The sequence below is a fragment of the Panicum virgatum genome, chromosome 9N, assembly GCF_016808335.1.
Source record: "Panicum virgatum strain AP13 chromosome 9N, P.virgatum_v5, whole genome shotgun sequence".
Lineage (NCBI taxonomy): Eukaryota > Viridiplantae > Streptophyta > Magnoliopsida > Poales > Poaceae > Panicum > Panicum virgatum.
Window position 1 is genome coordinate 2,903,992 of NC_053153.1, and position 25,672 is coordinate 2,929,663.

Genomic DNA, 25,672 nt, shown 5'->3' on the forward strand with positions numbered 1-25,672 from the left:
TAGTGTGTATTGATCAGCTACAGGCTATGGGTATATTGATCAGCTATTGTCAACGGGTCAAAGAAACAGACTCCGTCCTGGTTCACGACTACACGATCAGGGGGAGGACGAGCGTTTTTTTTATTGTCTATATTGTGTGTAACTGTGCCGTGAGAGTTTCCCTTTCAAGTGATTTGTAGAAATCCCTGTACGTCTGGAAATCTGAATTCCCATATATTCACATGCAGGATGAAGGCAAAATATTTATCAGGATAACAAACAATCAATTCACCGGTGCATTACTGCATTCATGATCTTCAGTTACTAGATAGAATCTACTGGCAAATTTTTTATAACAACATACTGAGATACATACAAAAAAAAAGAAGATAAGTGGCCCTCTACTTGTTAGTAGGCAAACTGTCTAGTACTGCCTGAATGTGAGATTCAGGCGCCCAGGTCGAAGATTTGTCTCATCCGTCAGCCACTTTGGCGCCGTCTTAGGTTTCATGTTGGAAACCCCGTGGAATATCAGCCTCGATTTACCACCAAATATAAGGACATCACCAGATTCAAGATCAACCTTTGAAACCTTCTCTTCATCTCTAACATCACCATACAAGAATTCTGTGGTATCACCTAATGAAAAAGAAACGACAGGCAATCCCTTGTCAAGGCTGCTCCTTGATTCATCTTTGTCCTGTCAAATAGCACAATTGTAGAATCCAGTGAGCAATCACCAAACAAGATTGCAACATTATGTCATTTCAATTGCAGATAAGAGAACAAAGGATGCTGTACTAGAAATGTTCAAGAACAAGAAACTTGCATGAGTAAAGCCTGAAACTGAAGCTGCTTTATCTTGTATAGAAAAGTGCATATGCACATCCAAAGGGAGTGTTTAGTGAATTAGTCAAGCAGGAATCAGTTTTATTTTCCTTTTTGCATTTTTTTCCTTTAAAAACAAGTTCAGAACCTTGACTAGCTTGATCCCAACATAACATATAGTGTTTGAAACTGATATTTTATATAATTGCAGAAAGTGGTTCTTTTGTACCTGATGAAGACCTAGCCTCCCACTACTGTTGTAGAAGTTAACAAGGCAGATATCTGGTGACATCAGAGGAAGTTCTTCCACAGCATTGACAGCTCCTATGCGTTGTTTCAGGATTTCATGGGAAGCTTGAATGGCATCTTGAACATACTTCCTGAATTCTTCTGGTATGGTTGGTGGTTGAGCTCCATCGAACGGACGTGTATCACCATATGAGCGTGAATCCGGATCCCAGTTTTTCCCTAAGCACATCATCCAGAGTCTTAACATAGCCCCATCTCGGTAGCCAGGTCTATAAAATCCTCCTGAACCAACACCAAGCTGCTGGCAAACTTTGACAATTTTAACCTGACATGTGACACAAAAGCATCAGGGATATACATTCAACAGTAAGTGTGCATTGGTTGTATTTGAATGTGGTACTTAATAATAGCATATTATCATGGCAGTAAAATCAAAAGTAACAATGTACATTCATGGCAAATATAAAATTTCTGAGAATTATGTGAGCTGTGAACACAATATGCTAATAAAACGTGGAAGACAGAACCCTAAACAAATGAGCATGCAAATTCGCAAAAGGAGAAAACAGCATTTCATACTCTTTTATTGATCAGAAACGTTATGTTTCCTCAGATAAGGCACTATCTTCAACAAAAAAAATGTTTATGTAAATATAAGGGGCTACTTGGTCATGCTCAGATAAGGCCAAAGGGCCTACATGATTGATTTGAGATTACAAAAAAAAATAGTGCATGCAAACATAGACATACCTGATCATTAGGCTTTATGAATCTTTTCAACATAACCATCCCAGGTCTCAAGTACTGGAACGGAGCTACATCCTTGGAAAGTTCCTTGTCCCGTCTTTTTGCTCTGTTGATCTCGAGTAAAGAAGAATTCAACTTGATGGGGCATTTGTTACCACTCATGCATATGTCAAATGGGGAAGCTCCAGAGTCAGATCCCACAGATCCAGCACTATATGGACTGCTTCTGGAGTCTGCAGCTTTCGGTGGTTGAGCAGGTGTAACCAACTGTTGTGGTGAATATTTGCTGCTAACTGAAGGAGAGAATGTACATGCCCCCTGCTTTTGCCGTTCCGATAACCTTCCATAGACCTAATGTTATTGCTAGAATATTAGAAGCCGAACACATGAAAGAAGGATCCAAAGGTTTATCAAAAATATACCTAACATATACAAATAACTTGAGTTCAAATTTAAGCATCATACATCTTGTTATTCCAGTTCACCTGCAATACTAAAACTCATATTGCACAACAGCACAAGCAGACATGAAAATCACCAGTTCATCTCCTGATTTGCATAGAAAGGACGGCACTTGAATTTTGTGATTTTGTCCCCATGGGTTTACCATCTCGGTAGCCAAAGAGATGATTCTAATAAGCTCCCACTTCCCTACGAAACCACGAAGAACTAGCCCGCCTTGAGCTCTAGCCACCACATGACATCGCGCAACTTTTGCAACTCAACACTACATTATACTGTAGCAATCTGCCGCGAACCCTATCCCGTAACGGGTCGGAAATTACTGGAACCAGCGTTTTCGCGGTCGATATATAGAAACGTCGGGGGTGGGGATAGCTGCACTTACCGACGCATGAGGGGTAGGGGCCTTCCGCGGCTGGGCGGAACTCGCCGGTGTCTTCTCGCCGCCGCTGGCCATGGACGGAACCCGAGATGAGCGGAAGCGGAAGGCGGAAGGGCCGAAGGCGAGCAGTTTAAGGCGGCCAGGGGGGACGCTGGTTTGCGTTTTCTTTCGGTTGGGAAACCGACGATTTTATTTATGGTCGGTCACGCGGATTTGCGCAAGAAACGAAACCGACTCGGGTTGAATCGATTGAAAATATAAATACGAGTAATTTCGTATTGGACGCCCATATTTGTACAATGCAAATGTAATGTGGGCCGCTTGGGCTAAAAAGGCTTTTTTCTCATAACCGCAGCCCAGTAAAACGTTCTCAGAAAAGAACAGCCCAGCGGTCCGAAATGAAGGCCCGTCCTGCATTGGGGCTGATCGGTTGTGGGCTGATTTTGGCTGAATGTGAACAGTAGCCGCCATATGCCAACAGTGCTGGGCTTACACTTTTGAAATCAGGCTGATGGCGGCTGATTCCATTCAAAAAACGGCAGCAGTTTATACATTTGAAACTGAACAGCAGCACCAGCAGATTCACACTAGTACTCATTACCGCACCAATTATCAAATGAGGCACTAATCACAACAATTACAACGAATCATTACCACTTATGACCCCATCCTTAAGGCCTCTACAGTTCGCTACAGCATACATATAAGTAGACAATTTACAAAATTTGTAGCTGTCATGAGTCACTAATGACACAGTTATAGGTCTCACAACTGCATCCATCTCCTAGGCAAATTGCCACTACATTACTTTATAAATTCACCTAATCAAACTAATTTCAAGCAGTACCCATTGTAAGCAGGCAAATTCATCAACCTCCAAAAGCCATCTGCAACCCTCTTCCTTAACCAGCCAGTCCCTCATCCCCATGCTCCCAGCCCCTTCCATACCTCATTCATCAAAATCCTCATCCTCCATGTCCTCCCAGGAACTGCATGTTTACAATTGATTCATTAGTACAAACTTTGGCAGTCAACTAAATATTGATCATTGCAGACATGTATGTCAACTAATAAACAAGTTTCACATACTTGTTCCCAAGGAGTCCAAGTCCCAGCATAATCCACTCTCGGACTTCTTGTGTAGGTGCATCAGGACTCAAAGCTATTGAGGCAATTTGACTCAATTGGCCTAGTCCAGCACCTACCCTACGCCTCGGTGGATGTGTAGGCCCTTCCAGCTGATGCACAAAATTGTGAAGTGCCAGTCCAGCCATTATAAGCTGTGATTGCTTTAGTAGTGGATAATGAGGTACGCGATTCAACATTTGCCACTTCATTTTTGCTGCTCCGAAACTCCGTTCAATAACATTTCTCAGCCTTGAATGGTGCCTGTTGAACAACTCCTCTGCGTTTTGAGGCTTCCTTTTCTTGAACTCCTTCACATGGTACCTCCATCCTGGATGTGGCGGCATGTAACCCTCTTGACAAGTATACCCAAAGTCCACCAAATAATAGCGTCCTGCACACAAATACACACATTTTCATTACAAACCATAAATTGTACATGCATCGGGGTTTAATTTTGCAAACAAACCTTTTGATGGGTGCGGGAACTTGCTATCCATGAGAGCCCTCTACTTCAATACCCGCATGTCATGCGCTGAACCCTCCGTGCCAACACCAACATACGTGAACATTATATTGAAGTCACAAACACAAATGACATTGTAAGGATCACCGGGGTGTCCGACCCTAAAGGGGGAGGGGGTGAATAGGGTCGCTAATCGCTTTCTATCCTAGGGCTCAATCTATTTGCATAAGATAAACCTAACATGTCCTACACATGCTAGTTATGACTAAGTTTTATATATGCTATTCTCTACTTACCCCTAAAAGACTTGCAACCTATAGCCAATCCTAATCAAACTAACTAGGAAAGTAAAGGTACGCAAGAGAGCAAATGCGGAAACATAATACGGTAAGTAAAGAGGTAAGGGAGAGAATATGCAAACTCTCGTGAAGACACTAAGACACACGATTTAACATGGTTCGGTTAGGACACCAAGTCCCTCCCTACGTCCACGGCCACTTGTCCAACACGAACAAGTGTGATGCCAAGTCTCTTCGCTTGATCACCGTCTCGCGTTTGCCACCAAGGCTTCCGGCAAGCAAAACCTAAGTGGCGCCAAGTCACCAAGACAAGGCTACCGCCACCGTCTCTCTCAAAGCGTCACCAACGGCACCGTCTTCACTATTGGAGCTTCTCACCAAGAGGGGTCTCCTTCCCCGCACAAAGTGTCGTTGCCGCTCCACACCAAGTCGGAGGGTCACACGACGAGTACACGGTTGCTTGCCGCAGCAAGACTTTGCTCAAGGTTGATCTCGCAAGATCAAGTCCTCCCAAGCACTAAGCTTTTCAAGCTCACACTTGCACTAAGCTATTCTAAGCTTGAATGTGGCACTAAGCTCAATATGGTGGATGGAGTTGATGTTGATCTTCAATAGAACTTCCAGAGTCTCCAACAACCTCAAATGACCCGACCTTGGGGGTATATATAGGCAGCACAAGCAAATATAGCCGTTGGAGAAAAGCTGCCAGAAAAATACTTAACGCCGGTTAATCCGACGCACCTCCAATAGCCATCGTCGGTTCAACCGGTGATACTAAACTGCACGCCTCAAAAACTAGCCGTTACGTGTACGGGCAATCAACCGATGCTGCGTCGGTTTAACCGGTGAGTGTAGTTGTCCTGTGAACTCTGAAAAACCAACTCTCTGGACAACTGCACCGACATTCACCAAGACCCCATCGTCGGTTTATCCGGTGTATAGACCTTGCCTCAGCTTCTGGGTCCATTGCACCGACGTATTCAACTTCCCTAACGTCGGTTCAACCGGTGATACTAAACTTCCTGGTGTGCTCCAAGTCAATGCACCGACGTATGTGATTTTCTCAGCGTCGGTTCAACCGGTGATACTAAAGTATCTCTGTCTTGATTTCTTTGACTTGGATTTCTTCACGGTCTCTTCAATTCTTGTCCTTTGGATCGAACCACCGTAGGGGCGGCCCTTCGGGCCTAGCTACGCCTATATTCTCTTTGTCATCACTTGAACCTAAAAGCCTGAGAATAGTCATATTAACAATCATATTAGTCCAAGTGTTGTGTTGTCTATATCAATCACCAAAACATTATATTGAAATATGGCATGAGAGACCATTTTCGCTACAGACATTTTGGCTTCTCCACCCATGCCTATTAGTGAAGTCAGCTTGAACTCTTCCGGGAACACTCACCTCAATTAGCGTCCCATCAAAGGCTCATATGCAGCTATCAAATAGAGGTGAGTACTCCGCCAACTCCTCAGGCAATTCGGCATAACTGCTGTCCATCAGCCTAAGCACCGCATCTGCAAAAGGCATCATTGACTTGAGCACATGTTGCATCGTATATTGCATATCAAACAATCAAATGCTATGGCTATACAGCCACCAATCAACAATAGTCAACAATAGTAAAGTAACACAATACGGAAGGTTTCGAACAAAGCAAGTCACGGACCTGAGGTGCTTGTGTTGGATCTGCGAGGCGTACACGAGGGACTGGGTCTTGCAGGAGGCCGCGGCCTATGCGGATGCTGGCAGTAGCCGTCCGCGCCCGTCGCGGATGACGGCGGCGGAAGCAGGAGGCCACTCCCGGCGCGGATGGGGATGCCGGCGGCAGGAGTCCACGGCTTGCACGGATGCCGGCAGCAGCCGTCCGCGCCCGGCGCGGATGACAACGGCGGCAGCAGGAATCCGCTCCCAGCGCCGTATGGGGATGCCACACGCGGATGCCGGTTGCGGGCCCAGGGGCGCCCCTCGGCGAGGTGCGGATGGCGGCGGCGGCCTTAGCCCTGCGCCGGCCGCTCCTCGCGTGATTCAAGGCGGCGCTCAGAGGCCGAAAGCGCCGGCGGGTCACGACTGCTGCGGCGCAGCGGCGGGCGGGTGCTCCTTGCGGGATCCTCTGAGGTGGCCGCTGGGCCGTCAGTCCAGGGGCATCCCTACATGGATCTGCAACAGGGGGCCAACAACACGACGGAAGGAGGGCGACGCCGGGCAAGGAGGTGGAGGGAACGACGGCGACGATGGGAGAGAGGCGATTTTTTTCTGACGTCGGGGAGATGCGGGGGGAGCCTGGAAGGAGGGGGGCTGCCGATTTAGGTCAGCCAGCCGAACGGCTGAGCCTGGGCCAGCTGAACAGCTGGGCTGATAAGGCCATCGGCAATCAGCCTACTTCAGCCCAGACCTATCAGCCGAACAGCCCCATTGACGTTGGTTCTAAAAAAATGTTCGCTATCGCTACTTCGTTAAAAAAAGGGCAAAGCGTGATCAAGAAAATCCTAGTACTCACTTTAGAAAAAAAACCTAGTACTTGCAAGAAAAAAAATAGGTCATCAAGAAATCAGGAAAAAGAAGGAAGATAGCGAAAAAATTAATCACACATGTTACTGCTACTGGAGTAACTCCGATATATATATATATATATATATATATATATATATATATATATATATATATCCCCTGCATTTGCAAGAACAGAGTTTGCTATGGAACATTGTACAATGATTGTATCATAGCGTTATTAATATGCATTCAGCCCGGGAAACGACGCGGCATCAGCTCAAAGGCGCGAGGCTGGACGCCGACGCGGCCTCCTCCTGACGCCGAGCGCGGCGAGCAGCGCCTCCAGGACCCAGCCCGCCCGGCACCTCCTCCTCCCCTTCTTCATGTGGGACGAGTAGTACGACGGCGGCGGCGATATCGGCGGGAGCTCAGCGTCAGCGCCTGCCATCTCGGCGGGTGAGACGGAAGCCGTGGCGCCGGCGCCGGCGGCCTTGGGCGTGCCGGGCGTCGACTCCCACAGGAACGGCACGGCGCCCGGGCGCAGGCCGTAATACACCCGGAACGATGCGGTCGCCAGGCCCGACCGCTCCGCCGCCGCGGCCACCTCGCCGACGACGCTGCCGCTTCTCCTGTTGGAAATCGACGGGAGAGCGAGCTGCTTGGTGGAATCCATGGGCAAAAGCGTAGGTTCCAGTGGCAGGAAGCCTGCAGCGGCCAAGGTGCACAAACCTAGTATACAGGTCAAGGCAAGCACGGAGGCAAAGCTTGGGACTTTATATAGGCAGGGGCGGTTTGACTCGTGGCTAGGCTGGATCCGGTGTGAAGCTGCTGGCCTGGCTCGGCGGTGAACATGAGGCTCCGAGAGGCAGTGAGTTGGAAGCTTAGCTCCGATTTGATCATTGATCACCGATTAATATATATACAATCCACAAGCCTGTACTAGTCGTGAATAATGAGCAATGGGCAGTTGATGACGCGCCATTATTTTAGACAGGCTTCATTCAAGAGGAAACCGGATGGAGATGGGCGGTCGGACTCGTCGGCCCATTTACTGAAAAACCTCGCCTTCATCAGTACAGATGACAAAGATTTCGGCCATTATTCAGAAAACCGGCGGGTTGTGTTTCTCCTCCCTCCCTTTCGTTTCTTTATGTAGCTGGTGAAGAGGAGATCGAGTTGATTAGTGAGAGGGAGAGCAACGCGCTTGGAGCCTTGGACACTGACGCGAGGTGTGGTCGGTTACTCGGTTTGTTTGCTGAAGGTTCCTTTCCGACAGTGTCATCTCACCTCACCTTTAGAGGAAGCATCAGCTCTGGTGGGGTGCTCAGAACCTTTTACTGTTGTTCTCCCAAATGTAGGACTGGATGAGATCCTGGAACATCATTGGCAATCGAGACGAGACACACTGACAAACCACATGGAACCAAGCTCACACTATTATCAGGAGTACAGGGTTCATGGGCTTCCTTTTTCTGAAGCAGCAGGTTTGCACAGGAAGATCAACTAGTAGTCAGTAAGAGTGTAGTAACACCGTAGGTTTACAGGTCGCCAAGTGGAATGGTGTTCAGCCAGCCAGTAGTTGGCCTGTTGCTAATTTCTGAAGGACTTTTCGCCGTTCTCGTGCTGCGAATCCGTCATAAAATTCAGACAGGATCGTCCGTTTGTCCATATCACGCTCCAGGATCGACGCCCTTGGCCGATCGGTGACAAAAACGTCTCACCGAGCATGACTGAGATGAAGCTACTGAATACACTGGACACTTGTTTAATAGACCAGCTCGTAGCGCCCACCCATACTTGGTCAATGTCGCCGCGGTTAGGTTAACTAACCATATTGCCCACGGTGCCAAGGCTCCAAGCTGCTGTACCTGCTAGAATTTGAGAAAGTTCTAGCATAGCATCAACCAACCGGTAAACCTGCGGGCATGCGTCGTGTCGTATCGTATCCCATTGCCTGCCAGCGGTCTTGCTGGTATTCAGAAACCTACCAAACCCTGAAAAAAACTGAACCTGTTTTCATACGCTGAAAGTCTGAACATGCTTCGCGGAGTTACAGCGTCATGCCGTCATGCTAACTAACCCACTGCAGGTTTCGGAATTTGTGGGGCCTGCTCCCTTCCTGCCTGCTCAGTTGATGTGCCCTCGCAACGACGACGATGACTGCTTCATCAAAATGGAAGCCGCCAGTTGATACATACGTTCAGTTCTCTCCTCAAAGTTCGTTAAAAAAAAAAGTTCTCTCCTCAAGCTCCCGTTGCAACACAGAGTTTCAGGGTACTTCATAAAAAAAACCTTTCTTAGAAAAAATAAAAAACCTACATTAATCCTAGATTCCTCGCACAAAATATTAGAACAATATAAGTAGTACGAAATTCTCTATTTTTTTTGTCTTTCAGACACCCAAAAATTCTCAGGTTTCAAATGGCTTTTATCTTTTCGTGTTTGTGAGTTGGGCCATGCGCGTCCAGTACAGAGGCCAAGTTATTGGGCCGCGGCCTGTCCGATGCATGATTGTTGTGTAGTTTATGGATCGTGGGCCATGGCTGAGGGTTCATTTTTGAGTAGGTAAGGGTTTAGTGGAGAAACCGGAAAACCTCACCTCGCCGGCGGCGAATTCGTTGGCGGCGGCGGGAGGGGAAGCCACCTTCTTCCTCTCGCTGGTCTCCGTGCCTCTTCATCGGAGACCTTCACCGCCGGCGGACGGACACGAAAAGCCAGGCCTCCGTCCACCGAAGTCCGCTCTCCCTCTCGTCGAGAACCACATCGCCTTCATCCCCACCTTCCCCGCCATCTGCTGCTGCGTTTGTAGGCCTTCTTTCCAAGCGGCGACGACAGGGGAGTGTCGCCGCCCTTGCCAGTTCGTCGCCGGACGCTTTGCCGGCCGACAAGGTATGTCCGCCTTTTCCCTTCCATTCCTTTCTTGCTGTGCGAAATCGAACACCCAAACCCCCTAACGTGTGCTATTTGTATTCAGATCTGGGTCCGCCCCTGGTTGAACCAGGAACCCCATGACCACCCCTGGTGGCCAGAGGAATTGGAGCAGCAGTGGGCCTGCCAGTGGGAGGAAGAACAAGGAAAGAGGAAATGACAGAGCGAAAGGAACCAGGGTTGCAAGTTGGAGCAACAGCGAGAAGAGGGAAGAAAACAAAGGGCGTCGAGGAAATGCAGGATCAACAAGGCGTTCGAGTGAGGGAGTGCCTCGAGTTGCTGTGAAGGGTGTGTCTGGGTTCGACAGGAGGAAAAGGAAGATCGATGATGACTCGTGGGATGATGTTGCTGGTGGCAAGAATGTTTCGTCTTCCAAATCAAAGTTTACCAGAAAGCCTGCTTCCACCATAAGCCGTCGAAAAATTGCTTCTGGAAAATTTGGTAGATTGAAGTCTCAAAGTTTGTCTAAGGACTGCTCACGTGCAGGGAGGAGTACCAGCAAGGTTTCTGATATTAGTAGTGGTATCAGGGGTCGATCAGCGCTCAGTAAGAACTCTGGAGCATCACTAGGGAAGAGGTTTGATGCATCAACAGAATTCAAGCATACAAAAAGGGGTGCAGCTAAAGATGTAGCTTTGGATGAGGAGATTGCATATAGCAAGAAGTCAGATGACTCGGATCATATTACTGAAGAAGAGAAGCCTCGCCCTCGCCTTACTCGAGTGCTGGTCCAGAGTGGGAAGAAAATAAAGCCTGCTAAGAAAGATGTAGTTCCTGATGCTGAGGAACCTATTCCTCCTAAGAAGAGAAAGCGGATGAAGATAGATCCTTACGACACTTCGAACAAAAGGATTGAAGATTATCCTCCTATCCAGGCTGGTGCGAATTTTGTGCTACACCTTTTCAATTGTTTATATGACTATGCTTAATATTAGTATTTCTTATTGCACTTGCACTTATGTCTTGTTGGTTCTATTGTTCTGTGCACAACCAAATAAACCTTTAAACTGTAAAACATTCCTATTTCTTGAATGTTATCTTTCTCTAACATTCAAATAGTGTTCCAGTACCTATTTCTAAGCATATCAGATGAAATATTTTTCATTTTTTTAGGGTTATCAATGACGGGCGAGATGAAATATTGAGATCCTTGTATTATGTTGGTTTTTCGTTATACCAATGTACAACATTGAAAATATTTGTATGGTATGAGAACAGCCCTTTCTAAAAATTTGAACTAAAAAATATAAAAAAGATATCCAAAGGCTGCTCACACATTGGGACCTTTCATAAGGTCAGTTTAATATTAGATTGGAGAACCTAGCAATTTGGAATTTTGTTCCTGAACTCCTGACTTCTGAAATAAAATGAATTATGTCTTTACTTGCTTCCATTTCTTATGAATTGTAAACTCTTGGTCTTTTGAAAAAGATATCTATATTTAATATGTAATCTGGTGCTTTTTTTATATGTTTCATCTACCTTTTTGTTTTCTTTTAAAGCTTCCAGTGCAAAGAAGGTTCTAGCGAAGTGTGCACCTGAAGAGACCGAAATGTCTATAAATGCAAAATTCCATGCTATACAGCCATCTCCCTCAATACTTTCATATGTGGAAGATAATGTACGTATGATTGCCTCTTATCAACCTTCTCACATGCTATGGTTGTATGTGAAACAGACTCTTACCGCTGTTTGCAGTTACTAGGTCGCAGGCGTCTAAATGAGATAAAAAATGCTGGTTACAACGTCAAGATTTCTGCTCCTCTGGATAATGTTCCCTTCTCAGCCAGTACAGAACGTGGGCGCATAGAAGAAAGTGTAAGAACTATGCCATATAATCAGTGCCAGAAAAAAAATGTGTCTTCTACTTTTGCCTTGGATGGTTATAGAGCCATATCTTTAACATAGTTTATGATGTTATCTGGCACTTTGTTGTGTGAATTTAAAACTATAATTAGTGATTGTTATTCAATTAAAACAATTTACAGGTGTTCAGAAATAAGCTGGAATTCTTTGCTGCTGCCAAGATCTCTTCATCATTCCCTCCTCCTACACTTCCAGAGATTGCATTTGCAGGTAACTGAAGGAAACAAAAATGCTGTAGCCATGATATTTTAACCCACTGAAATCCCTGTTAACCAACTGAAATATTAGGTGTATCAAATGTTGGAAAATCCTCACTCCTAAATGCACTTACAAGACAGTGGGGTATTGTGCGAACATCAGATAAGCCAGGACTTACTCAGGTATGATGCAACGAAACTGTGGAAGAGTGGAACAGCAGGCAGGGTGTTGCTTATTTCCTTCTATTGACTTTGTGCGCTTAAATTTCTTTTTGGAATTAATAATTAAATGCAGAGTATAAATTTCTTTCGCCTTGCATCAAAGTTATGCCTTGTTGATTTACCCGGATATGGATTTGCTTATGCAAAGGAAGAAGTTAAGGAGTCATGGCAAGAACTTGTAAGTACCTTGAAATCTGAATTGTAGGATTGAAATGGATCTTGTAATGCTGCATTCTGCATCAGTTGGTCTGTTATTCTTCTTAAACCCACTGTTGCAACTTGTAGGTTAAGGAATACGTTTCTACCAGGGTTGGCCTAGAAAGAGTGTGTCTTCTTGTGCACACTAAGCGCGGAATGAAGCCATTGGACTACGAGCTTGTAGATTTAATGGAAAGGTGTGCCTTTGTTGGGCCTTTCTTTCAAGTTTCAAACACACGATCTCTTTTCTTGTTTAGTTCAGTTTTGAACAGTTTATGCTTTCGGCATGGTCTTGATGCAAGTACATTATAGTCGGTAAAATAAGAATAATTCATTATCATGTGCAAATTTTCTCAAAACATTTAATAACCTTTTTGATATAAACTTATACTAATGTCACCTCTGTTTCTGTATTTGACATTTTTCAAATGTGCGATTGTAGGCACAAGACGCCATACCAGATTGTGCTGACCAAGACTGATTTAGTTTTCCCGATAGATGTTGCTCGCCGTGCTATGGAAATCCAAGAGGTTCTTTTCCCAGTCCATCCTGTTATATTCACATTTCAGTTTATTAGCTAAACAGAATTGTTTGCACACTCAACTGCAGAGTCTAAAGAAGAATAAGTCAGTGGTAAACCCAGTGGTGAGCTTTTGAATTGACCTCTCTTCTTTTTTCCATACAGTATACACACACTCTTTGCATTTTGATGAATTATATTGTCGTCTCACACAATGATACTTCATGCAGATGATGGTGAGCTCTAAAACAGGAGCCGGCATACGCAACCTCAGAGGTGTGCTTGGAAAATTGGCTCGCTTCATCAAACCGTAGCAAAGCGCTGCAAGTTTTGGACTCTGCATCAATGGAGGCTAGCCAATCCTGGAGATAAAGCATTCGTTCTAGGTAGGTTAGGATTTTCAGCCTAGCTGTATCACGGGCTTAGATTCGGATTTGAGTGAACCGTTTTCCTTGTGAGGGGATTATGCCATGTAGAGATCAGATCACATTCACGATCAACTTGATATGTGCAATAATTGAGGTTTCCACATTTGGAGATATACTGTGCTCACAAAAGCGTAACGGTGTTTGTTGTCCCTTGCTGCTTACCGTTGTAATGTATTCGCTCCTTGATGTGGAGTGCATTTTCGGTGATGATTTATGAGCCACTGATGTTTATGTTCTTTGAGGAAAAAAAAATATATCGCTGGCCGTGTAAATTCTGCTTTAATTCAGACTCTCTTCAGCGCTGATCTGAAACGTATGTTCCTGTTGAGGTGAAGGCAACCCATAACTTGCACTAGAATGTATCATTTTCTCCTCATCTGAGCTAAGCAGCTGCTAGTTTCACAGTTCAATGCTCTGCTCTGGTGCCTTGCGCAGCTCCAAGCCCATACCCCGAAGAGAATGTCTGCTGTGGAAAATACAGGAGAGGCCGCTGTTTGTCAGTTCCAGAGCTGGTGCCAAATGCATCCATAAAAATCCAGTGCCTCGTAGCCACTAGCCACACGGAGGTCACACACGAAGAAAGACTCGAGAGTGAGACACCTCGAGAGGAGATGGCGAGCGTGGAAGCCAAGGGGGAGACAGTGATGGTCACCGGCGCCAGCGGCTTCATCGGCTCGACGCTCGCCCGCTGCCTCCTCGACCGTGGCTACAATGTCCACGCCAGCGTCCTCAACCCCGGTCAGTATACCAGCCCTTGTGTGCGTGAAGCCCGCAACAATGTCATGGTTGCTTGCTTGGGTTGCGATGGTTATCAAATCGGGCGGTGGCGGTGCAGATGACAAGGCGGAGACTGACCACCTCCTCGCGCTCGCCGCCGGCGCCGGCGAGGGCCGCCTCCGAATCTTCCGTTGCGACCTCCTCGACGCCGCGCGGGGCTGCTCGGGCGTCTTCCACCTTGCCTCCCCCTGCATCATCGACCCCGTCAGCGATCCCCAGGTACAATTGCCCATTTGCCCCGTACGTCATCGCTGTCCTCTCCTCCACCACCAGCCTGACCTGCTCCGCCTGTGGTCGCAGAAGTAACTGATCGTGCCGGCGGTGGAAGGGACGCTGAACGTGCTGCGCGCAGCCAAGGAGGCCGGGGGCGTCCGACGGGTGGTGGTGACCTCGTCCAACTCGGCCATCATGCCCAGCCCGGGGTGGCCCGCCGGCGAGGTCCGCGACGAGCGCTGCTGGACTGACATCGACTGCTGCGAGAAGAACGGGGTGAGCCTATCTATGCTCGCAGCATGTATGAAAGCTTTGCATTGGGTGAACGCAGACGAAGAAGAAGCTAAGGCTGCAGGATTTCCAGGATGCAACGCCTGCAAAGCTTCGATTTCGTAAGTAATCTCACTCTCAGCTCGCATCACACATCACATCTGCTCTGCGTGTAGCTTTGGTACTCTGTTTCGAAGACACTGGCGGAGAAGGCGGCATGGAAGTTTGCAGAGGAGAACGGACTGGATGTGGCCGTGGTTAACCCTACCTGTGTTATGGGCCCGATAATTCCACCAACCATCAATTCTAGCGTGTCCGTCCTTCTACGCCTCCTCCAAGGTAGTAATTCCTCCTTCAGGCATTTGTTTTGAACTCTTAATGCTACTTTTCATTCAAAATACGAAAATTTTTAGTTGTTATCTTCGATCATTTGGTCGTTCTAGTTTAAATATATATCTCTACGAAAAAATTATCCTCGTGTTTTGCTACGGATAGAATTAGTATAAATATCAGAGTATATAGTAATTGTTTATGGAGGTTTGATCTGGCTCGCATACGAGATGACTATGGCTCACCTGCCAATAGCGAAGACGGACTAAATTAAAATTTTACAAATAGGTATAGATAGACAAGACGAATCTCGCGCACATTCTGACCGCCTAATCTGGAAATGGACGGGTGATCACACTTTCTCCACAGCCTCAGCTTATAGGGCATTTTTCATTGGCCAATACTCCATACCAGGAGCTACAATCCTGAAAAAGACTCAGGCCCCAGGTAAATGCAAATTCTTTGGTTGGCTTGTGCTCCATGATCGTTGCTGGACGGCTGCTAGAAGAAAGAGACACAATTTTGCAGGATGATGATAGCTGTGCCCTTTGCTGTCAAGCTTCTGAAACAATTACTCACCTGCTGGTCAGCTGCCCTTTCTCCAAAGAATGTTGGTATGCTATTCTTCAATCTTTGCATTGGCAAGCTTTGTTCCCCGATCGGGACCCCTTTTCTTTAGCAGAGTGGTGGTCAGGGGCCAGGAAAAGGTTACCCAAGACTGACGCAGGTGTTTCGACTCCACAGTCATTCTCATCTCGTGGATACTTTGGATGGAACGTAACAAAAGGATTTTCAACCACCGTTCCAGATCAGTACAGCAGCTCCTCTGCTCCTTTCATCATGAAGCTGTTCTTTGGACACTAGCAGGCTACAAACAAGTTGAGCGTCTAGCTGTAGCTCTAGGTCGTCTTCCTGGTCGCAAATCTTTGGCTGTATTGTAATTTTTTTCTTTCTTTGAGCGGGATGGCCCATGGGTGCTCCGCAGTGTAACTTAAACTATTGTCTGTTTTTTCTTCTCCTCCTCTTAATGAAACACGTGCTCAGGCACGTTCTCAAAAAAAAAAGAATTCATTTGAAATCATTTTGTAGATTGAGTTTACGTCTCAACTTTTGATACAATGTACATCTAATGATGCATTATGGATATGCATCGTTTGAAATTTTTTGGATAATTGCAACTATAATTTTTGAAGGGATTTTCACGTTTGCATCGAATATTTTTCCTACTTCAGCCTCCCAATACGAAGACATCTACCAGAAAGCAGCTGCTCCGAGCAAGGGCGGCAACATAAACAGCAGAGAACGGTTCTTGATGCCCCCATGGACTCTGCCGGATGCTGCTTCAACGTATGGTAAATGCAGTTCTATCAGCACCGAACTGAGCATTTCCACTGGAGAAGCGAAGAAACACATTGTGGAATATCTATTCAGAATTTTCAGTAAATAGGTATATTCAGACGTCTGTGCCAGAAACTCTGTGGTACTAAACTTCAAGTAGTTGAAATTCAAATAACACAAATAGACAAAACAAATATGAAAATGGAACACAAAAGATTCAGAATAGTGCAAGCAGGAAGAAGTCAAAACCACCATTGATCTAAAATATTCAGAATCCATTCACATGAACCGAACTCTGAAATATCTCTCTAAAGTACTTGTTTCATCACATTTCAAAGAGATTCGACTAGGCTAGTGGCAGCTTATTTTAATCATCAAACACAAGAACTGAAACCTGAACCTGAATCCGAGTCGTAAACTATGTTCTTGAAACTGTAATCTGAATGTTTTGATTTCAGCAATGGCATTCCGATCACGTCTTCCACGTTCTCAGGCAGCTTCTGCATGATGCGAACCAAGAACTCCATGAAGCACACAGTGTCCAGCGTCTCCTTGTGCCCTTTCCTCCTGTCTCGCTCGTTGACGGGCTTCAGTGCCATTATATCCGCCGTGCGGTGCCGGCGCCTCCCTTCGTCTTGGTTAAGCTCGCCGACGACGCTCGCCGGCGACACGAGCGTCGGCTTGTAACCCCAGCACAAGGCGTAATCTGACGGGCACTCCGGCGTCAGGCTGCGCGGCAAGTTTAGCTCCCTCAGCTTCTTGGTGTCAGTACAGTAGAGGAAGAGCTTCTCGTGCATGCCGTCCTCCCGAGGCGACATGCGCAGGTACCTGTGGCGCACGTACATGGCTAGCATGCCGCCGCAGTCCCAGACGCCGGCGACGGAGTAGCGTCACAGGTGGGTACTGCGGCCATGATCGTAGATCCTCTGCCATTGGTGCTCCGCCGTGAGCAGCCACAGGGCTCTCCCGTGGCGATCCTCCGTGTCCACGCACGGACGACCCGACACCGCCATGAGCGGTGACACTGACACGGCGTCGGCGAGACCCGGCAAGTCGATGCTGGCGACCGTCTCGTCGTCGACGTCGAAAGCCAAGATCACCGACTTGTCAAGGTGTAGGAGGTAGATTTTGCCGTCCATGTAAAGTGACTCGCCGATGATTGTCCCGTCCACATTCTTCATCCCCTCCGGTAACAGCAGGGTCCGTAATCGTGGCTGCTCTCCAGCGCCACCGAGTGCATAGACCAGCAGCTCTTTTGGTATCTTCTCCCGGCATGTTAGGAGAAGCTTGTAGGTTTTGCTCCTCGGGCCGTAGCCCAACCCCAGGATGGCACAATCGTCACGAGCGGGGACAGGGACGGTCACTTCCTTCTCCTCGCCGGCGACGGTCGGGTTCCAGAGGACGCACGTGCTACGCCTCGGCCGGCCGGCGAGCAGCACGACGCCGTTGCACGCGTTGACGAACAGAGGTACAGGGGCCCGGCGACCGCGCGCACCAGGGCGTTGCTGCCGCCGCCGGCGACGTGGAAGCCGTGGTAGCCGGAGACGCGACCACGCGCGCCGGCGCCGCTGCTCCTGCATACCTTCGCCGTCGCGATGTACGCGATGCACGGGCGGGGCAGCGGCGGGCCGAGACGGCAGTGGAGGGCGATGAAGTCACGGCAGAGCATCAGGCGGCGGTGGTGGCTGGAGAGCGCCATGGACGCGACCGCGGTGCGCGCGGGGACGCGGGCGAAGATGCTGCGTACGACGTCGTCGCACATGCCCGGCGAGGCGGTGCTGGCTCCTCCTGTTCTCATCATCTTCCTTGTAGCCGCTTCGCTCGGCAGCGCCGCCTCCTCGATCTCATCCTCCTCTCTTGCCTTCTTCTTCGCCATGCTACCCTCAAATCGAATTGTAGATAGATCGACTAGGTCTCCTCCCTTATAGCGAGGAGACTTTATATTTAAATTTATAGTAATGCGTCGCGACGTGGCGTGATATAGATGGCTAAACGGGCTGTGTCTGATGGGCTACACAACGCATCCAATATGATGAGCTTAGTGTCAATGCTAGCACAGTATGATTGTAGTGTAGTGTGTGGGCCAAAATTCTAGAATGCAGTGCCGATACGAGAGCCATAAACTCCACCGTTCCTAAGCCTTCTTTCTTATCTAGCCGGCCACCAGACTTCTCTCTTTCTGGCTTCTCTCACACGGACGCGGGACGTCTCGTGCCTATCGCCGCTGCAGATGAGCCCTCTGGAGAGCAGAGGGTACATCTCGTGATCGTTGGTTCCTGTAATTTCTGTGTTCTTGCTACCGTGGTTTGCAACTAGTCATAAGGATGCCATTATTAGATAATAAAGGTACCGTTGGAACCATACAGTGTGAGACTAAGATCCAATCAAGTTCAGAAACAGGGAATTCTCGAAGGTGGCATCGAATTTCAGTTCCGAGTAATGAATTTCAGATCCAATCGGAGAGTTAAAAAATTCAAGGAGTTGCAAATATGAAACTTGATGATTTAAAGAAGTTTATTAAGTAGGCTTTCATCAACTGCAAAGTCTAAATCTGACATATCAACCACAAAGTCTGAACCTGAACCTGAATCTGAATCTGAATTGTAAAGATGACGCTTCACTCAGCCCAGCGATTATGGTCATACATCCAAAATCGATATCTAGCGCAACCAGCGGCATTAAGAATGCGTGAAAACTGATCGAAGGCATCAGGAAACATAGCAATCCAAGACCATACAAGACTTTTTATCACATTTGCAACCGGCAAAACCAACAGCTTCATATTGCAATATATCAGTGTCACCACGAACATGGATGAACAAGAGTGAGAGCAGTCAAAAAATTGTGTTAAACAAAATGAACAGGATACAGCAATGTTGCTCATCTCAAAAAAGGAATAGTCTATTATCCCATCGGTGACAAAACTAAGCCCTGAAACAACTTAGGTGCGAGGAGCAGCGGGAGCCACAGCGGGAGGTGCGCCACCACCTGGGCGGGGTGGACCTTGGCCTGGCCTCGGACCATCATCCTGTAACGCAGGTAAAGCAAAACAAGAAAGATTGTCATGAAGGTCCATAAGTCTGGCAAATATCATATAGCACAATAGTATTTATCCAAAAGAACAAGATATAACGTAGACATCTGGATCCTCAATCAGCTTTCAGTTTTTGGAGGCAAGGCAAAGAAGAGGATAATCGAACATCATTGACTAGTAAGACAGCGCATAATCTGAGAATAAAAATAGGTTTATCAAGTAAAAACAAAACTTTGTAAAATTTATACAGCAATGTGTGCATTCAGGAAGTTATGACTGAATAATGGATCAGTCTTGCAATGCACCAACACATGTTAATTTACGCTTTCGTTGACGCATCCATTGCAACATGTACACAGTGAATGCAACGCCTATAAAAGCGATGTAACAAGGCACTAAGACCAAGTGATAGAATTAAACCATTCATCATGTTTATATTACAAGCCTAAAGCAGCTATTAAACTCATAAACAATCTTAAACTTCAGAAAAAATATTTGATAAGCATTAAGGTTCTTGAGCTTTTGTTTTAAAAAAAAAGGTTCATGAGCTGATGGGCATGACAGAGAATTAAGCACTTTGATGATACACACATATGAATAATATCACACTAGCACTATAGTGGCATATCTAACAAATCAACCAAACAGCCTTAAGGACTTATTTTTAGATTGAAATATGTCAGCAGTAATGAATGGGTAAGGGTAAGCCAGTTTAAGAAGGCAGGTTAATGAGACAATTATCAAATACCAAGGATCACCTAACGGCATTTGACAGTAGCCAACAGGACATACAAGTAGCTCTATGAAGTACAGCAGATGGTACCATCTACTGAATGTAAAAATGTGTGAAATTTATCACAGTGTGTGCATTCAAGAAGTCATGGCTGAACAAGGAATCAGTCATCACATTTAAGGCTGCAATGCACCAACACATGTTTATCTACGCTTTCATTGACGCATCCATTGCAACATATGCACAGTGAATGCAACGCCTATAAAAGCGATAATAGCATAAAACAAACACCAAGTGATTGGATTAGACCATAAAAGAATGACCAGGTGATTGGAACAAACTGTTAAACCACCAGTCATGTTTGTAGTACTTTCAATGGAATTATCAGAAAATGACCTTCAATTTCAGCCAAAAAAAAGACAATACAGATGCAGTGAAAAGCATCCTTAGAATTATACCCTGCGCCTGAAGCGCTGCGGAGGCTCACGGTTCCTCCTGTTCTCACGAGAACGAACACGAACAATGTGTGCATGGATTGCGCATGAGACACAGTGATGAACCTTTGCGTACAGCTTGGGAAGAACATATCCTGAGCAAATGAACACAATAAGGGGATATTTTCACCAGGTAACCTATAATTTATCAGAACAGAATTAAGCAAAAATTGGCGAGGGAAACTGTACCATCATGCACACAAGCCTCCTGCACATCTCTCACCGCAGCCTGCTCAACGATGTTCCTCACTAAGAACCGTTTGATGGCCTTGTCCTGTAAGCAAAATAGGCCAAATGTCAAATATCATCTACAATATATGGCTGCAAATATATTTAAGACCCGACACTGCAATATAAAGCAAAATAGTATGTGCACATTGTCCAGTACTCCAATACTACCACCCACAGTATGCTAACAAAACAGTCTCTGCACATAGTCTTGACAGGAGACGGAGCTACACCTTGGGGCAGCACTTGGCGCAGTTGGAGCAGCGGATGTACTTGACGTGGCCACGCCCGTGCTTGTTGCGCCCGCCATTCCTCCGCTTGAACGTCTGCGCCCACGACAAGCAACAACGGTTAGACAACAACGGCAAGAAGTGATAGAGGAGGGAGATAGTTTCTTCGGGGAGCTCACCATTGCTGGGGCCTGGGGGGGAAGCTCGAAACCGCCGCGGAGGGCTATTCGCAGAGTAATGCGGCGACGGCGGCGGCGCGAGGGGTGGGCGAGACGGGGGCGGGTGGGCGAAGAATCGAGCATTTTATAGTGCATCTGTAACCCTAGTGGTCTTTAATGCTTCAGTGGTTTATTTCTGGGCCCAGATTAGCCTTTTTTTATTTTTATATTTAAAAAAACAAAATTTTAAAAATATATGTCGAATAGTGGAATTTTCAAAAAAAATACCTGTCGCCCAGGGGCGGGGTGCCTGTCGCCCATCCAGTAGGCGACAGGACCTAAATGTAAAAAAAAACATTTAGATCCTGCCGCTCAGGGCGCATTAAACAGTGAACTTGTAAAATCGATATAAAATCGTAGAAAAATCAGAAAAATATAAATTCAACTGTTCTGGATTCTATAAAATAATATCTACAACTTTTGTTACATAAAGTTTTTCATTTGATCAATGTATATAAATAAAAAAAATAGTTTTTGTACCTAGAAAAATCTGAAATAATTCATTTGGTCTAGTTGTACTTATCTAAAATTTACCAAACTTTTTTTATAGCTCTTAGGAAATAAAATAATGGTACTGCAAAAGTTATGGCTTCTAATACTCAGTATAGCAGCATGAATAAATAACTCATTTAAACTAGATATATTGCAAGATCTAATTTAAAAACTTATTCTATAAATATTTTCTGGGCCTACCAATTTTGTACAAGCCTATGCTCACCATATACAACACTCTGACAAAAAATGACATGCGTCTAAAAAATGAATCTTGAGATTTAAAAAAAAATACATTAATAATGTTATAATGATGCTACGAGATCATTAGGGCGGCCAGGCTCCTGCCCGCCCCCCTTGTCTCCGCCCCTGCTTAGACCTCCTCCAAAGCATCGGCGATTTCGTCGGCTGATCTGGACGAGAGAAACAATAAATAGAAGAAAAAGCTATCGCATGAGCTTCTCGATCCTTGCGCTGCCCCTCATAGCTCGTCGGCAACTGTGGCACCAGCTAGCGATGAAACGAGCGCTAGTGAAAGAAGTGAAGGAATTTCTTAGATTTCTCTCTCTGCCACCTCAGCTCAGGCTAGCGACGTCGTCCGCTTTTGGAGGCGGCCTTATGTGCTACTCCCTCCGTTTCAAATTATTGGTTGTTTTAATTTTTTTAACATATATATCATGTCTTATTGCATAGCAAAATTGATGTATTTAGAAAAACTAAAATAACTAATAATTTGGAATGGAGAAAGTATTTATATTTCAGTCGTGCGGATACAGGCAAACGGATGCAGATACACAGCTACTGTCAACCGTTGATTCAATGATTCAGCTGGTACAAACATCATTTGCTCCACTTCGACTCTCACACTGATCGTCTGTCAACCTGGGAATGCAGAGAATAACCAGCCAGTGATGTGATTTCTCTGAACAAGCGGTAAACAGCAAGGACTTGAGGCATGAAAGAATGAGCTAAAGAGGAGGATGACCCAGGGTTAACAGTAAACTCTGGAAGGTAAGAGCAAACCACAGCAGGGACTGCAAGTTCAGAAGAATGAACCAAAGGCGGGAGCCCATGATTATGAATTGTGATAACAAAAACAAACTGTGTGGAAGATAATCACGCCAAACTCAAAAAATTCATAGGCGAATATTGTTTAATGGTTCTCACAAATACCATAGAATAGGAACACCTGGACCTTTAGGCACTTATTAGTACAAGGAAAAATATCAGTCAGGAAAGCAATGCTACATTTGTTTCCTGGACAACGCCCAGCACATGCAGGTCTGACGGTGATGAAAAGATACTCGTAAATCCAACATAAGTATATCATGATACTTGACATCTGCATTGCTTTTCCAGTTCTTCAAACTCAGCGCCTACCGCTCCGCCTTTTGCTCTTCCTCCTGCTGCCCTTGTCATCAGAATCACTATCTGATGCAGATACAGATTCAGACGAAGCCGATGATGTGCTGTTCCTCCGGTGCCTTCTCTTCTTTTGCTTCCTCCTGTGATGCCGCTTCTTGTCCTCTGAGTCCGAGGAGCTGTAACTTGAACTGCTTCTGGAGGAATATTCAGAGGCAATCACTGATGATTCGGAGTCAGAGTCAAACACTGAAGCATCACTGCTATTGCTATCAGAATCACTAGGTGAACGGTGCTTCCTCTTGCTCTTTCCCTTTCTTCTTTCAGATTTTCCTTTTTTCCTTTTTTCTTCCATCAACTTCTTCTCTGCTTCCCTCTCCTTTATAAGATCAGGATTCTCAAACTGATAAGAAACTGGTACACTTTTCTTCAACCTGGGATTCTTAAGCTGCTGTGTTCTGGAGGGACGTGCCATGTATACCCGCTCATTTTTGCACTCATAGGTCCAGTGACCATGCTGGAAACACTTCTGACATTGGGTATATGCCCCACCAGAAGAAGCTTCTGAAGCTTTTGGCTTCACGGTACCCAGTATCGCAGCCTTCTCTGTACTCATCAGATACATCTGTCTCTTAGCTTCCTTCCTCTCCTGCCAGCGACTTGGCCCCTCTTCCTTCTGCCCATAGGCATTGACATTGCGGGCTGCAGCAGCCGCAGCGCGCTCAGCTTGAGCCCTGCTCAATCCCTTAGCCGCTGATAATGTGGCTGCTTTTATCTTGTCTGCTGCAGCCTGGGACTTATCATCATTTCCAGACATCTCGATTCAATCAGCAAGAACCAGATTATCCCAAATCAGCAATCCCACTATCCTGCAAAATAAGCATACTGTTCAGTAGCAAACTAATGAGGCAATTTGATATCTTCAGTAGAATGTAAAACAGGATCAACCTCGACCCAGCTGAAATGCGGACACTTTATATTTTGGTTCTCACACATTGACCACCAAACATCACAAAGTAATAGCAGATATTGAAATTAATATGCAAATTTGTATATCTTCCATATTTCAGTTTTTACTGCAGTTCCATAGGCAGCATGTGAGTATTGAAAGTTTTATAATGAACCGATCATGTATGGATTAATTTACCATATTAACCATATCACACCAAATTCAATGATCATATACCAAAAAACTAAAAGATCAGAATCAGCAATCCATCACTAACACTAACACTAACTACTGCATACATATATAAACAAAGTATCAATAGCATAGAAGACACTGCAATATCAAGCACTCGGTTCAGTCAGCCAGAGCCAAGGGCTGTAAACAAGTACTACAGAAAGCATCAGCACTTTGCCGGAAATGAAAGGCACATAACACCTATCAGTCAATGTCCACATTTAGTGATAGATCAAACCAAGCAATTAAAAACAGCCTTGAAGGCGACAAGGTTGGGACGGGGAGGCCCCGGTGAGCTACAAGGTGAAGTGCCTGGTGGCTCCGAGTTGGCGTTGTCGGCGCCGTGATCCCGTGGAAGAGGTGCCATCGAGGCGGGCACGAGTGCAGCCAGGAGGCAGGACATGGGTTTCGCTACAGGGGACTAAACGCAACCCCAGGTTTCCAACGATTCAACGAATACTCGAGACACCCTCACCACCCATGAACCAAGATCCACGCGCGCAGCAGGCGGGAAGCGAAGAAGTGGCGTGGCGGCGCGGGGAAGGAGAGGAGGAGCGAGCTCTCTTACCAGCCGGAGCGCAGCGGAGGCCGAAGGTCGGCGGGAGAAGGGGCTAGGGGTCGGGGATGACGAGGCCGCCTGGACCCCCGTTTGATTTGCGGGTCAGGTCAGGAACGGGAGGGGACGAGTGTCCAGGCGATTGGCCGAGCTCGTCGCTAGCTGCTCGGCTTGCTTGACCAGCCACGAACGGGGACTCGGGGAGGTCGCCGTTGGCCTACTCTGCCTCCCCCTCCATGGATTGGGCAGATCCCCCCTCGCGTCTCCCCTGCTCTCCACCCCCTTCAATCAGCTTGCTCCCTTCAATCAGCTTGCTGCCTGGTGCGACGCACGCAGGTACAGCTTGGGCCTTGGGACTCCTCTCCGAATCTCCCTTGTCTGCCGCCTCCGGCTAGTCGCGGTCGCAGAGGTGGGCGGCGCGGCTAGGGTCGTCGCTCGTCGGCCGTCGAAGCGACAGCGAGGCAGTGGTGATTTGTGCGTGCCCGACCCGAAGCCGTGAGGAGAATAGGAGGGGATTGAGGGCTTGGGGCCTTTGGGCCTGTTGCCTTGCTTCCTGCCTTCTTTTGGGCTTGGGCTAAGCCGGCTGAACTTTTAAGGCAAAAGTCTATTTTACCTCCTCCAACTATCACTAAAGTTTGATTTTCCTCTTACAATTATAAAACCGGGTATTTCACCTCCCTCAACTTTTTAAACTGTCCATTTTACCTCCTTCGAAAGGCTGTTTGCTACAGTAACCATAGTTTTGTCTTTTTCTTTTTTAAAAAAATTTCAGTTGATTTTTTTAAAAATCATAGTAAATCACAAAAAAATCATAAAATAGAAAA

General features: G+C 46.4%; 5 protein-coding genes and 1 pseudogene across 5 annotated transcripts; 2 read left to right on the top strand and 4 right to left on the bottom strand.

The window, feature by feature from the left end:
- Positions 1-242: 242 nt before the first annotated feature.
- On the bottom strand, positions 243-2,818 carry LOC120689477 (alpha-ketoglutarate-dependent dioxygenase AlkB-like). Its single transcript, XM_039971744.1, has 4 exons — positions 2,651-2,818; positions 1,807-2,154; positions 1,037-1,381; positions 243-679 (listed from the first exon to the last, which is right to left on the bottom strand). Exons 1-4 carry the CDS (start codon positions 2,720-2,722, stop codon positions 404-406), a joined length of 1,041 nt encoding a protein of 346 aa, XP_039827678.1. The 5' UTR covers positions 2,723-2,818; the 3' UTR covers positions 243-403.
- A 4,354-nt stretch (positions 2,819-7,172) lies between these two features.
- On the bottom strand, positions 7,173-8,121 carry LOC120689478. Its single transcript, XM_039971745.1, has one exon. It carries the CDS (start codon positions 7,702-7,704, stop codon positions 7,309-7,311), a length of 396 nt encoding a protein of 131 aa, XP_039827679.1. The 5' UTR covers positions 7,705-8,121; the 3' UTR covers positions 7,173-7,308.
- Positions 8,122-9,578: 1,457 nt separating this feature from the next.
- LOC120689479 lies at positions 9,579-13,597 on the top strand. The gene is made up of 11 exons (XM_039971747.1): positions 9,579-9,920; positions 10,006-10,838; positions 11,462-11,580; positions 11,658-11,777; positions 11,948-12,035; positions 12,114-12,205; positions 12,318-12,422; positions 12,530-12,639; positions 12,885-12,972; positions 13,052-13,087; positions 13,193-13,597. The coding sequence occupies exons 2-11, from the start codon at positions 10,040-10,042 to the stop codon at positions 13,274-13,276; spliced, it is 1,641 nt and encodes a 546-aa protein (XP_039827681.1). The 5' UTR covers positions 9,579-9,920; positions 10,006-10,039; the 3' UTR covers positions 13,277-13,597.
- Positions 13,598-13,968: 371 nt separating this feature from the next.
- Positions 13,969-16,038, top strand: LOC120689480 (annotated as a pseudogene).
- A 3,008-nt stretch (positions 16,039-19,046) lies between these two features.
- Positions 19,047-21,330, bottom strand: LOC120689482 (40S ribosomal protein S26-like). The gene is made up of 5 exons (XM_039971749.1): positions 21,217-21,330; positions 21,041-21,133; positions 20,769-20,853; positions 20,544-20,674; positions 19,047-19,346 (listed from the first exon to the last, which is right to left on the bottom strand). Exons 1-5 carry the CDS (start codon positions 21,217-21,219, stop codon positions 19,260-19,262), a joined length of 399 nt encoding a protein of 132 aa, XP_039827683.1. The 5' UTR covers positions 21,220-21,330; the 3' UTR covers positions 19,047-19,259.
- Positions 21,331-22,849: 1,519 nt separating this feature from the next.
- On the bottom strand, positions 22,850-25,375 carry LOC120689481 (zinc finger CCHC domain-containing protein 10-like). Its single transcript, XM_039971748.1, has 2 exons — positions 24,861-25,375; positions 22,850-23,978 (listed from the first exon to the last, which is right to left on the bottom strand). Exon 2 carries the CDS (start codon positions 23,924-23,926, stop codon positions 23,117-23,119), a length of 810 nt encoding a protein of 269 aa, XP_039827682.1. The 5' UTR covers positions 23,927-23,978; positions 24,861-25,375; the 3' UTR covers positions 22,850-23,116.
- Between the last annotated feature and the right edge of the window lie 297 nt (positions 25,376-25,672).

What these genes read in the sequence shown, in the direction of transcription:
- LOC120689482 (XM_039971749.1), bottom strand. An exon ending in GCGCCAAGTGCTGCCCCAAG is followed by an intron (nt 20,854 to 21,040) that starts GTGTAGCTCCGT and finishes TTTTGCTTACAG; the next exon opens with GACAAGGCCATCAAACGGTT. An exon ending in CGCAGCGCTTCAGGCGCAGG is followed by an intron (nt 19,347 to 20,543) that starts GTATAATTCTAA and finishes CCTGCGTTACAG; the next exon opens with GATGATGGTCCGAGGCCAGG.
- LOC120689477 (XM_039971744.1), bottom strand. Translation starts at nt 2,722, where the DNA reads ATGGCCAGCGGCGGCGAGAAGACACCGGCGAGTTCCGCCCAGCCGCGG. An exon ending in TCATAAAGCCTAATGATCAG is followed by an intron (nt 1,382 to 1,806) that starts GTATGTCTATGT and finishes GTCACATGTCAG; the next exon opens with GTTAAAATTGTCAAAGTTTG. An exon ending in GGAGGCTAGGTCTTCATCAG is followed by an intron (nt 680 to 1,036) that starts GTACAAAAGAAC and finishes GCTATTTGACAG; the next exon opens with GACAAAGATGAATCAAGGAG.
- LOC120689478 (XM_039971745.1), bottom strand. Translation starts at nt 7,704, where the DNA reads ATGGATTCCACCAAGCAGCTCGCTCTCCCGTCGATTTCCAACAGGAGA.
- LOC120689479 (XM_039971747.1), top strand. Translation starts at nt 10,040, where the DNA reads ATGACCACCCCTGGTGGCCAGAGGAATTGGAGCAGCAGTGGGCCTGCC. An exon ending in TTTCATATGTGGAAGATAAT is followed by an intron (nt 11,581 to 11,657) that starts GTACGTATGATT and finishes CGCTGTTTGCAG; the next exon opens with TTACTAGGTCGCAGGCGTCT. An exon ending in AGTCAGTGGTAAACCCAGTG is followed by an intron (nt 13,088 to 13,192) that starts GTGAGCTTTTGA and finishes TACTTCATGCAG; the next exon opens with ATGATGGTGAGCTCTAAAAC.
- LOC120689481 (XM_039971748.1), bottom strand. Translation starts at nt 23,926, where the DNA reads ATGTCTGGAAATGATGATAAGTCCCAGGCTGCAGCAGACAAGATAAAA.